The sequence below is a fragment of the Miniopterus natalensis genome, chromosome 14 (assembly GCF_054644295.1).
Source record: "Miniopterus natalensis isolate mMinNat1 chromosome 14, mMinNat1.hap1, whole genome shotgun sequence".
Classification (NCBI taxonomy): Eukaryota; Metazoa; Chordata; class Mammalia; order Chiroptera; family Miniopteridae; genus Miniopterus; species Miniopterus natalensis.
This window is the reverse complement of record NC_142094.1, coordinates 22,352,497-22,368,066: the sequence shown is the minus strand read 5'-3', so window position 1 is coordinate 22,368,066 and position 15,570 is coordinate 22,352,497. Positions and strand designations below refer to the sequence as shown.

General features: G+C 51.2%; 1 protein-coding gene and 1 pseudogene across 9 annotated transcripts in view; both read right to left on the bottom strand.

The window, feature by feature from the left end:
* The window catches only part of LRRC20 (leucine rich repeat containing 20), a 51,471-nt gene that overhangs the window by 4,973 nt on the left and 30,928 nt on the right, over positions 1-15,570 (bottom strand). For all 9 annotated transcript variants that reach the window (XM_016198346.2, XM_016198345.2, XM_016198344.2 and 6 more), the window contains one exon: positions 2,801-2,968. In XM_016198346.2, the coding sequence (XP_016053832.1) occupies positions 2,801-2,968 (168 nt within the window). The remainder of the gene's footprint in view (positions 1-2,800; positions 2,969-15,570) is intronic.
* LOC107526024 (coiled-coil domain-containing protein 22 pseudogene) lies at positions 5,238-14,962 on the bottom strand (annotated as a pseudogene).

Sequence of the window (15,570 nt, the reverse complement as noted above, 5' to 3'; positions counted from 1 at the left end):
ACTCATTTTGATGCATCAGCATATTAAAAATGCACCTGGAAAGCTGATGAATATTCTACTAAAACCTTCCCCTAAGATTCTAGCCTGCAGGAAAAAAAGCATAAAAAGCCTTCAGGATTGCCCCAGCCAGGTTTGCTCATTGGTTAGAGCATGAGCGCTCGGACTGAAGGGTCCCGGGTTCCATTCCTGCCAGGGGCACGTATCTTGGTTGCAGGCTGGATCCCCAGCCCAGGTGGGAGTGCGTGCGGGAGTCAACCAATCGATGTGTCTCTCACACATCAATCTCTCCCTCTCGCTTCCACTCTCTAAAAGGCAATGGAAAAAACATCCTCAGGTGAGGATTTAAAAAAAAAGCCCTCCAGACAGGGACTTATGCAGGCTCACTCTAGAGCAGGGGTGGGGAGCCTTTTTTCTGCCAAGGGAAATTTGGATTTTTATAACATCATTTGTGGGCCATACAAAATTATCAACTTACAAATTAGCTATTTAAAAAAGCTCCTAGATTTATTGAATTTTGAGTCCTGCCTGAGGTTGCCTTGGCAGGGCAAGACCGAATGATTTATGGCCCATGGGCTGGACATTCCCCACCCCAGCTCTAGAGCATGCCCATGCCCCTTCCCAGGGTGAACATTTTATTTCTTTCTAAACTCTAAGGGTCCCCATGAGACTTGCAACCGGGGAGCAGTGGGCAGTGGCAGCTCGATTCAGGCTCACCCCCTGATCCTATCTTGAAGGGCCTCTTTTTTCTCTGACTTCCCAGCGAGCTAACAGCAGCCCTGCCTCAGCTCACTTCTTTTCTATAACATTTCTAGGGAGCCAAAGCAGATCACCTCCTAGGCTCTCCCCTAATTCCTTCGTTTCACTGTCCCCAGCTTTAATAAACACTCTCAAACACACCTGGACTCATCTTGTGAAATCTTTCCTACATGAAATCAAGAACCCACACACTGCAGGCTGGCCGGAGGCAGACCCACTCCAGGCCAGTCCCTGTCTGGTAACACACACCTCTGTCACCCTTCCGGCCAACTGTCAGCTCTCATGGACACACACACACAGACACACACAGACACACAGACACACAGACACACACAGACACACAGACACACAGACACACACACACACACACACACACACCCCAACACACACCTCTGTCACCCTTCCGGCCAACTGTCAGCTCTCATGGACACACACACACAGACACACACAGACACACAGACACACAGACACACACACAGACACACACACACAGACACACACACAGACACACACACACACACACACACAGACACACACACACAGACACACACACACACACACACACACACACACACACACACACACACACACACACGACAGCCATTGGGAGCAGGAGGAAAAGGGAGGTTACAGCCTCTTCAGGGATGGAATATGGTTGTTGATGGGAGGTTCTGGTCTAACCCGGTGGTTCTATCTTATCTGTACATTGGAATCATCTGGGAGTTTTAAAAAATCAAGCCCCAAACCCAACATCAGAGATTCTAATTGACATGGGGTGTGGTCTGGGCACAGGGTTTTTGTAAAGGTGCCCAAACAATATGAATGTACATCTAGTTTGTGTACTCCGATCTTCAGCACTTCCATCCTGGGATGCTGCCCACCTGCTTCAGCGCCTGAGGTGGAGCTGTGAGGAACCAGGCTGATTGCCGATGTGGCCTAGGAGATCCTGTCTCATTACCACACACTGTTTCCTCCGCCCCAGGAAAGTTTCCTTCCAATCAGTTATATGGCTTTCTATTTCCCTATGGCTATGTGCAAAAATCTTCTCTCCTTATGCAAAGCACTGTTGTGAATAGCTGGGGTTCTGGATCAAGACTGCTTGGGTTGGAACCCTGGTTCTTCCCAGGTCCCATGACCCTGACTAAGTTACTTAACTTCCCTGTGCCTCAGTTTTCTCACCTGGGGAGAATAAAAGTACCTGCCTCATATGGTTATCGTGAGGTTTAAACAAGAGCATAATTAAATGGTCATTGAATATCAGCCAGTGTGACTGACCATGCCATAAGCCCCATGAGAACGGGGGGAGGGGGAGGATGCTTTGCCCATCTCTGTCTCAGTGCCTGGCACACAGCAAGCTGCTCAATCAAAAAATGACAACTGGTGAACAAAGGAACACTTCCCAAAAGCCTGAATCAGCATCCATATCCGAGTCTGTGTCCTGCATGCCTCATTCCCTGAATAGGTCCTTGCAAGGCTGAGCTCTGAGTCATAGCATGGGGGCTGCTCTCCAGCACTCGGGACAGAGACAGGGACGGCGGTATTGGAGACTGGGGGAAGCACATCTGCACTGGAAGGCACAGAGGGTGTTCCAACATGTTTGCCTAGTGGTCCCTGCTTATTAATGGTGACAAGCTCACTGTGAAAACCAGGAAAGGAGAGCCCAGGGACTCAGGTAGGAGTAAATGTATAGAGGGTCCAAGCTGAAGGGTCTTAGAGGCAGCCTAGGCTGGCAGTGAGAGGGTTAGCTTGTGGCCCAAGAGTGGCCCAGCTAGTTCAGGCTTCGCCGTGGGGAATGCTGAGGCCTTTTACCTGCCAGGTGAAAGCCAGTGTCCAGTCCAGGCCCTGGCAGGTGGCCTCATAATGGTTACCTTCAAGGGTTCAGTGCCCTGTGAGCAGCGATTTCAGACCAGGAAGCCCAGCCCTGCCCTCATGTCTGTGAAAGAGACTCCACAGCCCTCCCATGCCTTGAGCTTCGCTTGGGAGAGCGCAGAGGAGGGCGGGGCCGACAGAGGCAGCGCAGGGCCCGAGGGCTGTGCCCACTCACCCACGATCTCATTCTCCTCCAGGTTGATGGTCTCCAGCGCAGGCAGTGTGGTGAGCTGCTCGGGGAAGTCGTGGAACTGGTTCCGAGACAGGTCGATGGCCTTGAGGTGCTGCAGGGCACTGACCTCGTTGGGGAGGCGGTGCAGGAAGTTCCCTTCCAGGCGCAGCTCTGCCATGTGGAGGGAGGAAGAGAAGGGAGGTTGAGGAGGAAAGCAACCTAGAGACTGCTGCCAGCTGCCCGGCCAGGGCGGCAGCAAGGAAGCCCTAGGCGCGGAGGAAGTCCTCCAGACCCAGGGTCTGATTCCACGTTTGTTTAGGCAAGGAGGGGTAACTCCCACGCTGGCTGGGTGCTCGTTTCCAGCTGGGCTCCCTGCGTCTGGCTTTGGAGTGGAAGGCTCTCCTGACCTTCCAAGCCTAGATGGTGGTCAAGGACATGTTGGCTCCTCCCTCAGAAGAGGTCTCGACTCCAGACCTTGATGGGATAGGTCAGAATGGGAAGCCCCAGGCTCTCCATGCCCACAGCCCATCCGAGGGACACCACTGAACACTGCCCTCCTGCCAAAGGAGCCAGAGGGCAGCAAGTTCTTTCTGTGTCACATGCCCCTGCTCCCGGACCTGGCCACAGCTGCCCCGATGAGTCCGGATGGGTTCCTGCTCCTGGAGCAGCTACTCCAAACACTGAGCAGCAACCTACACAGGAACCAGTGTGAGGAGGTGAGCTGGACTGGTGGGAGTCCCCTCTTGGGAACCTGGCCAAGGCAAGGCTGGGGGCGGGGGAGGCTGAAGCGGAAATGCCGTGTCCTACGGAGAGAAGCTGGGGCGCCCAAGGGGCCCTGGGCAAGGGGAAGGGCTGAGGGGCAGAAACCAGGAGTCAAGGCACAAGGCCGGGTGTAACTGTGCAGCACCTGGGCCTCCACTGCCCGAGTTCAACTGTACCACCTACAACTTGTTCGCTCAGTTATCTAACCCCATTAGGTCTCACTTGAAGACAGGGACTAACAGTGCCTGTCTCACAGGGTTGTCGGAGGGTTACATCTGTCAACACGGGAAGAGCACTTGGCTTGGTGCCTGGTACAGAGGAAGCCTTCATATGTGCTACTGTTATCACAGCTTAGGGCTGCTGTGAACACTACGTGTCTGCAAAGTGCTTTGCACAATGTCTGGCACACAGCAGGTGCTCAATAAACATCAGGGAGGAACCTAAGGAAGCAGAGGAAGCCAGCTGACAGCAGGAGGATGGGGGAGACAGGGAAGCAGAACCGCCATGAGAGCACTTACAGGGGCCTGGGGTTCTACAGGTTTCCCAGGCTCCGTCCCCATGTGACATTACAGAAGCCCTCCTCTGTTAAATGACAGGTAAGCCTCCCCACCTTGTCTGACAAAAAGGAAACAGGCTCAGAAATGCCAAGTGACCCAAAGAATGACCTCAGCTCTTCTCCCCAAGGCTGGCTTCATGGGCCTGTGACCAACACGGTCACACAGGGTCCCAGGTTCACAAGGGCTCGCACGTGGGGATGAATGTTCTGGGCTACCATCCTGAAAGTCTGTGGCAAGCTGGACCTGGGCCATAACAGCGGTTGCTTTCTGCAAACTCCCCCTGGAGATTGTCTGATTGTAACTGGTGTTCATTCTCACATAAATCAGCACTCCTCCCTTGCCTCCTGCTATGTGCAGGTTCCTGGGACAGGCCGTTGTCCTGACCTGGTCAAGCAAGTGAAGCAATTTCCCGTACCTGGTAGTGTCATGAACTAGTACCTGTGACTCGTCCCCTGCTCTACTCCCTATAACTCTTTGACACCAACCAGTGGCACAGGGATCGATTCAGTCTAAGCCACCCAAGACATGCCTTGTATGTGTTTACCTTAATAAACTCTATTACCAGACTGGAGTGGCCAGCCTCTTTCTTTGGTCTTTCCCTGCCCTCTGCTTACGAAGACAGATTTTCAGCCTCTGGGCTTTTCTCAGGGTCTCCATGTACTAACAAAGTCTTAATAATTTTATCTCTGAATCTGTTTTGTAAGTAGAGTGGGGGTCATGGAGTCTCAGCTCATACACTGGGTCCTGAATACCACCACCTCCCCAGGGTGGGTTCTCGGCAGCCTGCTCTCCTGTCCCCCAGGGCATGCTGGGCTCCCCCTACTCACCCTTGTTCTGCAACTGTTGCAGCCCTCTATCCCTGAAAGGGACCTGGGCACAGGGAGGGTCAGTCAGCACTTGTGCCCATGGTGTCTTGGGGTACAGCACGGTGACAGCTGTCCCCTGGTACTCCTTGCCCCTGGCCTGGCAGCCCCAAAGTGTCTCTGGTAGGCGGCAGCTGGAGGCTGAGTCTTCGCAGGAGGAAGCCTCTCGCTTACCCTGGCCTTGGGTACTGAGCACATCCTGAGGCAAGGGTTTAAAGATCCTTGGGGTACCTGGCTGGACCTCCCCAGATCCCACCCCTGGCCAGGGTGAAGTGTGGTAACGTAGCATGTGGTGTGAAGTGTCAGGCTTGAGGGTATGTGCACACGTGCCCTTCATCATGGAGGGCTGCAGGGGACCCAGGCACTTGTGAGAGTCGGCACTTCCTTCTTCCTCCTTCCAACCTTCCTGAGTCTGCCTGGAGTTTGTCCTTCTGGCCCACTTGAGGCCCCTCTGGAAACGAGCCGCGAAATCCAAATGGCATAATTATAATTCCATATATGAGTCAAATGCTCTGATATTTGCATTTTAAACTGGCATTGTACAATATAAAGATGAATGGTAAAATTCATACTAATAATTTAAAATTTCAGTATTTTCCTAACTTAGAAGGACATTAAATAACAAATGAAAATCACCGTGACACATTGAGAGACCATGGAGGAAAGGAAAAAGCTTTTCACGTACCTTTAACAGTACTTTTCTCCTTCTTTGTGAACAAGGGTCCTGCATTTTCATTTTGCACCGGACCCACCAGCTTTGTGGCCAGCCCATTCGCCTCCCTGCATCCTCCGCAAGGCACCCCAGGGTTGTGGGAGGTAAGCTGCTCTGAGGTCTCAACCACCCCTCCAGGGTTCCACAGTAAGAGCAGAGCCCTGCCCAAGGGCCCTCTGGACCCACACACTGGAGTGGGAGCCCACTGCAGGCCCCCTGGGGCTGTGGCCGATGGGGACCATATCTGATTCATCCTTGCTCCTTACATCCAGCCCCAAGGGGCAGCTTGTAGTCACTCAGCAAATATTTCGTAAATGATGACTCTCCCCCCTCCCCAGGAGACAGATAATTCAGGAAGCCTGGCCTGCCTCTTGCGCCCATCTGAAGCACATCCTGAAGACAAGGCTCCATCAGCAGAACCCCTGCTCACCCCACACAAACCCAGGACCCCTCCAGCAGCCAGGTCCTTAGACAACAATGCCTTAAGCCAGAAAACCTCCCGGTCAAGGTCACAGTTACAAGGTCAGTGTTGGAAGGGATGCTGGGGAACTTCTAGTCCAGTGCTTCCCAAACGTGCCTTTGCCAGGCAGCATTTCCTCGAACACTCCTAGCATGCTGCTGAGTTGGGGTCCTGGCACTTGCAGCTCCCTGTCTAGAATGTTCTTTACCAATGTATTTACAAGGCTTGCTATGTCACTTTATGTCTTTGCTCAAATGTCACCCTATCTAAAGTAGGATCCTCTCCCATTGTTTCTGTCCCCTTCCCCTGCAGTGTTTACTTTCACAGAATCCATTACTACCTAACACAGTGGGAAATGAGAGAGGAAAAGTGGTAGAAATGAGGCAGGAACGAAATTATGCAGGAGACCTTGGGAAGATAGTGGGTTTACTCTTAGTGAGATAGGAAGCCAAGAAAAGTATTCTGAGGATGAGCATGCATGACCTAGTCTAAGGTTTGCATTGATCTTATAGCCTAGGAACTTGCTGAGCTAGGAGGGTTGTTTTGTTTGTTTCTTTTTGTAGATTCCTTGGGGTTTTCTATGTAGACAATCATATCATATCTGCAAATAGAGACAGTTTTATTTCATTTTCTATCTATACGCCCTTAATTTCCGTATTTTATTGCAGTGGTTAGAACTTTCAAAATGAGGGCAGATATCTTTGCCTGTTTGCAATCTTACAAATAAAGCATTTTATCAAGTTCAATGTTTGCTGTGGGGTTTTTATAGATGATCTTTACCAAATTGAGGCACTTCCCCGGTATTCCTAGTTTGCTGAGAAGTGTTTTTTATTTTTTAATCCTCACCAAGGATATTTTTTCCCTTGCGTTTCCAAGAGGGTGGAAGGCTGGGGGTGAGGGCATCAACGTGAAACAGACACATTAATTGGTTGCCCCTGCACATGCCCCCGCTGGGCCAGGGATAGAGCCTGCAACCAAGGTACCTGCCCTTGGGCAGAACTGAACCCAGTACCCTTCAGTCCATGGGCCGATGCTCTAACCATTGAGCAAAACCAGCCAGGAGAGGTGTTTTTTTAAATCATAAATGGGTGCTGGGAGTTTGTCAAATGCTTTTTTTTTTTTTGTCAACAGATATGATAGATAATACTGGTTGATTTTAAAATGTTGAGCCAGCCTTGCATATCTGAAAAAAATAGATAAATCCCCCTTGGTCATGTCATAGAATCCTTTTCACACATTGCTGGATTTGATTGCTGATATTTTGCTGCAAATTTTGTCTTAGTTCATGTGAGATATTGGTCTGTAGTTTTTTTTCTTTTTGTCTTGTTCATATCTGGATTTGAAATCCAAGTAATACTGGCTCTGTAGCATAGGCTGGAAAGTATACCCTTCTCTTTTATAGAATTTTCTGGAAGAGACTATGTAAAATTGACATTCTTGTTTAAGAGTTTTACAGAATTCTCCAATAAAATCATCTGGGCCTAAACATTTCTTTGTTTGGGGTCTTTGTATTCATGAATTCAATTTATTTTATGGTTATACTATTTCACCTTGCTTGAGTTTGCTGGTTTGTGATTTTTAAGGAACTGCTCCATTTCTTCTAAGTTGTCAAAAATTTATTAGTGCATAATAGACCTGGTAGGTTTTGAGTGGAAACCAAACCATGGAACTGCTTCCAGGCCCTCTCACCAGGGGAAGGCAAAAAAAGTAGGTTCCCTGATACATGCCCCCATATGGACCTGTCAAAGTCCCAGTCTTACTGAACAGGATCCTGGGACTTTATATCACCCCAATCTAGGCACCTGAGGTTTTCTCTGATGTTTCCACTTCAGGAAAAGAACAAAAAAGTGGCCAACAGCCCAGCCACCTGATGGGCTGATGTGCTGAGCTTCCAGCTAAACACAGGTGCAGCCGCATCTAGCTTTGCGTCTCACCCCTAGGGGCACAGCACATTCTTCCTCATTTTTTAATCTTCACCCGAGAATATTTTTTCCCATTGTTTTCCAAGACAGTGGAGGGTTGGGGGTGGGGGGACCATCAATGTGAGACACATCGATTAGGCTGCCTCCCGCACAATGCCCAGGGTCTTGCCACATTCTCTCTTGGAAAGAGAAGGCTGAGGTCCTCTGGTCCCAGGGGGCAGCATTAGGGGGCCTCCAGATGTTTCTTCCTGCTCTCTTACACCAGGGTTCAGAGTCGAACAATGTGGGCTCCACGGGATTGACAGGGGCTCTGGGAGAAGACCCTACTCCATCCTACTCCCAAGACTGTCCCCAACCTGAGAGCAGCCCATCATGATATTCCCTTATTTATTATCCCTTCTGAACTATGGTTTCCGGTGTCTGTTAAATGGACCTCTCCTTCCCCAAGTTCTTCTTATTACTTCCGAATCATCCTTATCTTGGAAAACTGCCAAGGCTGACTCAGAGGCCTCTGACTGTACCCCAGAGGAGAAAGGAGGCCTGCTGACTCCACTAAGGAACTGATGAGGCTGGTCGGCCATAATTATGTAGCCAGGCAGCACGGGAACGCACCAACTCCAAAAATACCTGTCCACTGAGCATCCATCAGTGCCTTGGCTGCCACATCCACATCGATGAGCAATGATGTTCCTGCCTACAAGGAACCTCTGCAGGGCAGGGTCAGCCACACTTAGTGTGGTGTGACAGTAAGTGTCCTTCAAATGGCCCATGCTCCGCACAAAGACAGCTGCTGCCCACAGGGGACAAAGAAGCGAGGAGACAGGAATGAAATTTCCAAACGCCACACCCACTCCTTGGGTGGACAGAGGAAAGGGGTGCAAAAATTGTTCTAATTGGGTCCAGAAGAAACTAAAATCCAGTGCTAACCATTCTGACCTCATGAAAAGAATATAGCAGTTGTCACTGTCCCAACATGGATCAATTTCTAAAATGTATTGCTAAGTAAAAAAGGCAAGTTGCAAAAGAGTACATACCCTCTACTCCTATTAGTGGTTATAAAGGAGCTCTGTGGATCTGGACTCACAGTTCCGACCCCTTTTTTCTCACTATGTGACCTCGGGCAAGTTACTCTCTGCCTCAGTTTCCTCATCTAATAAAAGGAGACAATATCAGCAGAGCTGTGTACCTTCTGGAGGTTCTAATGGAGAATCCATTCCTTGACTTCTCTAGCCTCTGGAGCTTTGGAGCCACATCATTCCAGTCTCTGCTGGAGTTGTGACATCAGCTTCTCTGACTCTGGCCCTCCTACCTCCTCACAGGAACCCTGTGATGACACTGGACTCACCCACTCAATCGAAGATATCTCCTGGCTTCAAGGTCCTTAACTTAACCACATCTGCAAAGTCTCTCTTAGCATGTAAGGTAACACAGTCACAGGTTCCAAGGACTAGGATGTGGACATCTTTGGGAAGGTCATTATTCTGCTGACCATGTGGTAGGAAGTCATTCATTCACCTGCTCAATAGGCAATGCCCACCACTATGTGCCAGGTACTGCGCTAGACAGCGCTGGGGAATGTAGATGCTTTCAGAGCTGGGCACCGGTTAACAGATTCAATCTTCACAAAAGCCCTGTGGAGTAGACTATTAGCAGCATCATTCCGTTGTACCTAGGGGGAAACTAAGGCACAGAGCAGTTAAATAACCTGCTCATGGTTACTGGTTACTGAGCTAATAAGTTGCAGAGATCATCAGCCAGGGCCCCAACCAGTAAGAGCTGGCACACTCAAATTAAACTCAAGGAGGGTTTATTTGCAACAAAGCATTGCCAAAGCTGTGGGAGGCAGTAGGGGAACTTTAGGGGAACATGCAGTAACCGAGGGTTAAGAGGAGGGAGCTGTTACCACCCAGAAAGAGTCCTGTCAAAACTGCCTTGAGAAAAGTGACCTCTGGACACAGCCAGCCAAGGCGGACCTCACAGGGAGATGGTGAGAATAAATTCACTGACTTTTCTCTTCGCTCTCCCTCTGACCTCCTGCTGGGCTCCCCAATGGCTGCACCTAGCCACAGCCGAGGGTCAGAGAGTAAGATCAGTACAGAGCATGGATCTATGGGTAAGTGGAGAATGTGATACTGGGCTTGAATTTGGTGTCTGTGCTTTAAACACCAAACGACCCAGCCTCTCATCTTGTGGGTCCTGGTTCAGTCTGATCACAGGAAAAATTGCTCTTCACCTCCTGGTGGGCCCCAGGCTCAAGGTGACATCAGTGCTTGATGACTTCATAGTCTATACTACCTGCTTGAAAATGCTCTTGCCCACTGGCCTTGGCAGCCCTATTGCTGGGATTCTATCCAAAGTATGCTGAAGGAGATGACACTTGGGTTCCTTTAATTCTCTGCTAGGGAGGGCTGACCCACTGTCTGCAAGCATACATGCAGGTGTCATGAACAGCTTGGCCTTTTCCTCACTGAGGTCAGCCAGGTTAACCCCAGGGGCCAGATGCCCTTGAGGACTAATGGCAAAAACTGATGCAGAAGGCCACAGCCTTATCACCTTGGCATCAGGTAGGAACTCTCGGTCACTGGCAACTGGGAGATGCCCTGTGTATACTCAAGTGAGATGGACCCTCCCAGGCCCACTATTTCAGTGGCAAACTATGCTGAGGGAACCAGAAAATGCATCCCATCAGAGTAGATATGCCCAATCCAGACTAAAACCAAGATGTCAATGCCCAACTGACTGCTGCAAAGCTTCACTGTCGGCCCCTTTCCCAGCACTGTATCCTCCTTTTCTCCCCCTTCTTCTACTAAGTGTTAGCAGCTAAAAAAAGCAACCTAGTGGGCTGAAGCAAAGTAGGAGGTGGGTGAAGAACATGGAACTTTGAGCAAATGTCTGCTGCGTCACCCTCACACTATAACGTGGTTGTCTGCTTACCCACCAGACTCCCCTGAGAAACCAGGAGCTCCTCAAGGACCATGTCTAGGTCTCAGTTTTCTTTTCTTTTTTGGACAGAGTCCCTCATTTATTTTGGATCCGAGGCCCCAAACCCAAGTACTATCCCCAATAAACTGCAGCGAAGCTCTCAGTCTCTGGATGTTCACCCCAGATAAGGCTTGGGGTCAGGTGAGGAGTCACCACAGCAGGAGGGACTAGCCAGAAAACATATGGAACAGCTAGGGCAAATGCATGGCCATCGCCTCCAACACCCCAAATCCCTGAAGCATGAGGTGGGGGAGACTTCTGCTGGGGGCCCCTCAGGTCTCACGGACACACCCCAGGACGCCAGCGTTTTCCTGGCGAAGGGCCCAGTAGTCTTCCTGGATCTTCTCCAGGTTGCTGAGGGTCGTCTTGCCCATCTCCATCTCGATCTGCTCCTCAAGGTCTCGAACCTCCCACATGATGGTGCCTGTGTCCTCGATGGTCTGGATGAGCTGGATGCAGTTCTCATGCAAGGTAGCTAGATACTTGTAGGTCTTCCGAACTGCATCATCTTTCTTGGCATCCTTGAACACAAGCTCATCGGTAACTACAAATGCCCGTCCCAGCTTCTCAGACAGGGAGCTGATTTCCTTCTGAAGCTGCTTTGTGTCAGACAAGATCTTAGTGATCTCTTCCTTCTGCTTCCGGATGTTGCCCAAAATCTCCAGGATGCGCTGGGTACAGGCCAGCCGGGACACAGCTCTGGGCAGGGTCTCCAGCTCAGATGCCAGCTGCTTATAGATCTCCTCCTTCCTGCGGGCCTCCTCAGCAGCTGCCTGAACACTCTGGTGCAGCTTCTGGATCTCTGCCAGCCGTCGAAAATATTCCAGCTCTCTGCAACCCTGGAGCTTTTGGAGGTGGCGGTACTCAGCAAGGAGTCAGACCCGGTGCTTTTCCCACTGGCCTGCCAAATGGATGACCCGCTGTACACCACTCTCTTCCATGAGCTGGAGTTTGGCAACGTTGGCAGCGCCATCTGGCAGCAGCTCCACTGCCCAGCTCTTCAGGCGCAGGGCTTGCTCCCTCTCCACTGTGCTGAGCTCAGTCTGCCGACACTTGGTCTCCACCTGCACAAGGCTGATTCCCAGCGTCTTCATGCTGGCTTCAACCTCTTCAATGTTGTGGTTCACTTTCTCTAGCTGTTCCCAAAGGGCCTCCAGCTCCTGCTCTTGAGCTGTCCACGCGTCCTGTTCAGGCCACCTGGAGGTGACTGGCACATCAGATATCTGTGCTACCTGGGCCTCGGGCTCCAGATGGAAGGTGAACTTCTCTGAATGTGTGAAGAGGGAGCACTTGGAAGCACCAGTCCTGGTCCCAGCACCCCAGGCCTGCAGCAGCTCTCCCAAGTCTCGGGCTTGTTGGAGGGGCCCCGGATGGCCACAGGTCTGACGCAGATGCTCAGCCAGGTGCTTCTGCAGCTGCTGCCGCTGAGCCCAAATATTCTCCTGTGTGGGGAGGTGGGATGCCCGGTGGACCCAGTCCTTGTCCCCGGGGTGGTCCCAGCCTCTGTGCTGACACAGCTGGATGGCATGGCATTCAAGGAGTGAGGCCATCCTCCCAGCAAGCTGAGACACCTGGGTGGGGGCTGGTAGTAACAGGGAACTTGCCTGGAACTCCCAGGGCTCTCCTTTGGACCTCAATTCAGGCATGACCAGCTTACTGGCATGGAAAGGATTCTGGGGGGCCGAGCCCTGGAAGTGCTGCAACTTAGGAGTGCGAAGGAGGGGTGGAACCCAGGGCAGGGCCAGCTGGTCCCGAATTTGGCTCCCAATGGCCTGGAGAAGGATAGCTGAGTCACCTGCAGACTTGTCTGCATCCTCAGCAACATTGGTAGGTAGACGCTCAGCCAAGAAGAGAAGTAGGTCCCGGAGGTCAGGCTCACTGGGGTAGAGGAAGTTCTGATAGCCAAGCTCCAAAGGATAGCCCAGGTCCATGCAGGCCTGAGCCAGGCTCATGGCCAGGCGGAAACGGGCGGACATGGCCAGAGGCAGCAGGGGGCTGAGGCTGGAGCCCACTGCAGGGTTGATCACACGCAGACAGCGGACAACAGCTTCTACAGCCAGCTCAGTGGTGAAGGCTCGCAGGGTCTGTATTTCTGGAGGAACTGCTGTGCCGGCCTGGCGCAGGGAATGGATGAGGATCCGGTCTTCCTCCTCCATGGCGCGGCTGTGTCCAAGTCTGGGGCTGGGTATGGGGCGGGTCCAAGCAAGTGAACCTATGTCTCAGTTTTCTTATCCTTCTCAAATACCGGGTGCTATGAGGACTGAATGAGATAACATGTAAAAGCCTCAGCATGCACCCAGTGAATCCGGGCTCTCCTGCTATTACTCACCTGTTCATGGCCATGGCCAGGCCCGGAACAGGTGCTCATGAGGAGCTGAGGTGCACTGAAAGACAGGCTGTGAGAAACTGAATATACACACGGACCATGGCCAGACCAACTCTGAAAACAGAACTAGGACCCACATCCTGCAGCAGCCTGCCCAGGAAACCAAGCTAGTCTGCTGTAAGTCAGACTCACAGGAAGTCAGACTGCTATCTCTACCAACAATCCAGGAAGCCAAATAATACCCTCTGTAACAATTGGCCCCAAATGGCCAGGACTTGATTACTGACAGTTTCCTTAATTTTTGATCCCACTTCCAACTTAGCACCAGCCAGAGAAAGCCAAATATGCACCTTAACCAATCACACAGGATGCCCCACTGCTAGCAGGCCTTCCTCCAGCTTCCCCAGGCCAATGGCCTCCAAACCAGGGCACACTGGAGTCTTCCCTTCCTCCACTATAAAACTTTCCCACTCTGCTGCCTGCCTTTGAGTCTCTGCCAAATGTAAGTACAGTGGCTGACTCCCTTGTTAGAGCAGCTCTAAATGAACAGCCCCTGGCAGTTCTCCTTTGGGTGGTCTTTGTTCACTTCTGCAGGTGTGCCTCACACACCTCTGGCCTGGCAAGCCCAGGACACACTCAGTAAGAAGAGCTGAATGAGCCTTAGCCAGTGTGGCTCACTTGATTGAAGCGCCGTTCAAAAGGTGGTGAGTTCGATTCCTGGTCAGGGCACCTAGGTTACGAGTTTGGTCCCTGGTTGGGGCGTGTACCTGAGGCAACCAATCTATGTTTCTCTCTCACATTGATGTTTCTCTTTCTCTCTCTCTCCCTCTTCCTTTCTCTAAAAATTAATTTAAAAGATTTTTTTAAAAAGAGCTGAATGATTTGCATGGAGAGAAAGTGGGGATATGGGAACACAGAAAAAGAGGGGACAAAAGAGCCACAGCCGGACATTACAATCCACTTGCCCTTTGGACTGATTCCATTTGTGCCACTGTCCTTCCCAGGTTTTGATTTTTCCAGCCATAAAATGGGTAAAGGACATCAAGGGGATGGAATCATTTAAAGATGACCCTGGTCTGAGGGGGCCATGAACCCAGCAGCACCCACAGAAGACAACTCGGCAGGCAGGGAATCCACAGATGGCTCTCTCCCCAACACCAAAGTAACCCCCTCCTCTGTCAAGAACCCAGAAGAGGACCCTGGAAGGCTATGAATTGCTGAGCAAATCCTATTCAGTCCTCTTCTTCACACAGAAAAGGTGAGGGGTTTCTATTTGAAACAGAAATCACAAAGACAGGGGCCCAGAGCTATCTCTGTGGGAGCCCAGCCTCTCCCTGCTGGGCATACCAGAGCCTGCCCTTTGTAATCCAAACGCCACAGCAGCACAGGAGGGAGTTCAAACTATATCCTTCAACAGGCTTCTGGCCAAAAGGGTATCATGATGAGTACATTTCCAGGGCCGAAGCACGACTCCACGGGGCTCTAAGCACATTTCTTTCACACCCTTCGTGGTCTCCCGGGGAAGAGGGCCTGCTTACCCATCCTTGGAGGTGCTGCCAAATGTCAAACCCTTTGAAAGCCCTTGATTCCATGCCCACCCCACTGCCCACACCACTCTCGGGAAGAACTCGTTCCTCTTCCCAGCAGCCCCAGTGTTTTGTCCACACTAGTATCACAGCACTCAGTGGTGTTGACGAGTCTGTTCCGCACCCTGGGCTCCTTCAGTGGGAGATCTGGTCTAATGGCCTTTGTTTCTGAGCCTCCGGCAGGTCTGGAACACAGCAGGTGCTCAAGGGGAGGGTGAAGGAAGGAAAGCACAAGTGAACTCCTCTCACCTAAAGGAAGCCCCCCTGCCTGTGCCCTTCCCAGGGGTTCCGCCAACCCTCACCATTCATTTTCTATCACTCCATTCTCCTCTGAAAAGCAAACATCCAATTCCATCGGCTAGATACGGCTCTGGGGGACCCTGGCGCTAATGCAGGTATCATGGAGAGGCAGCCCTGGCCTGTGAGGTGGGCAACCAGGGTGTATTGCTCTGAGAACCGGACAAGTCCCTTCTCTCCCTGACCTTCCTTCTCCATCCCTAAAATGAGGAGACAGAGACAGCTCTAATATTTATGGGAGATTCTCCCAACTGGTGGGCCCTGGGGCTAAATCTAGTGTTTTATTGCTTTCATATTATGTAAAAA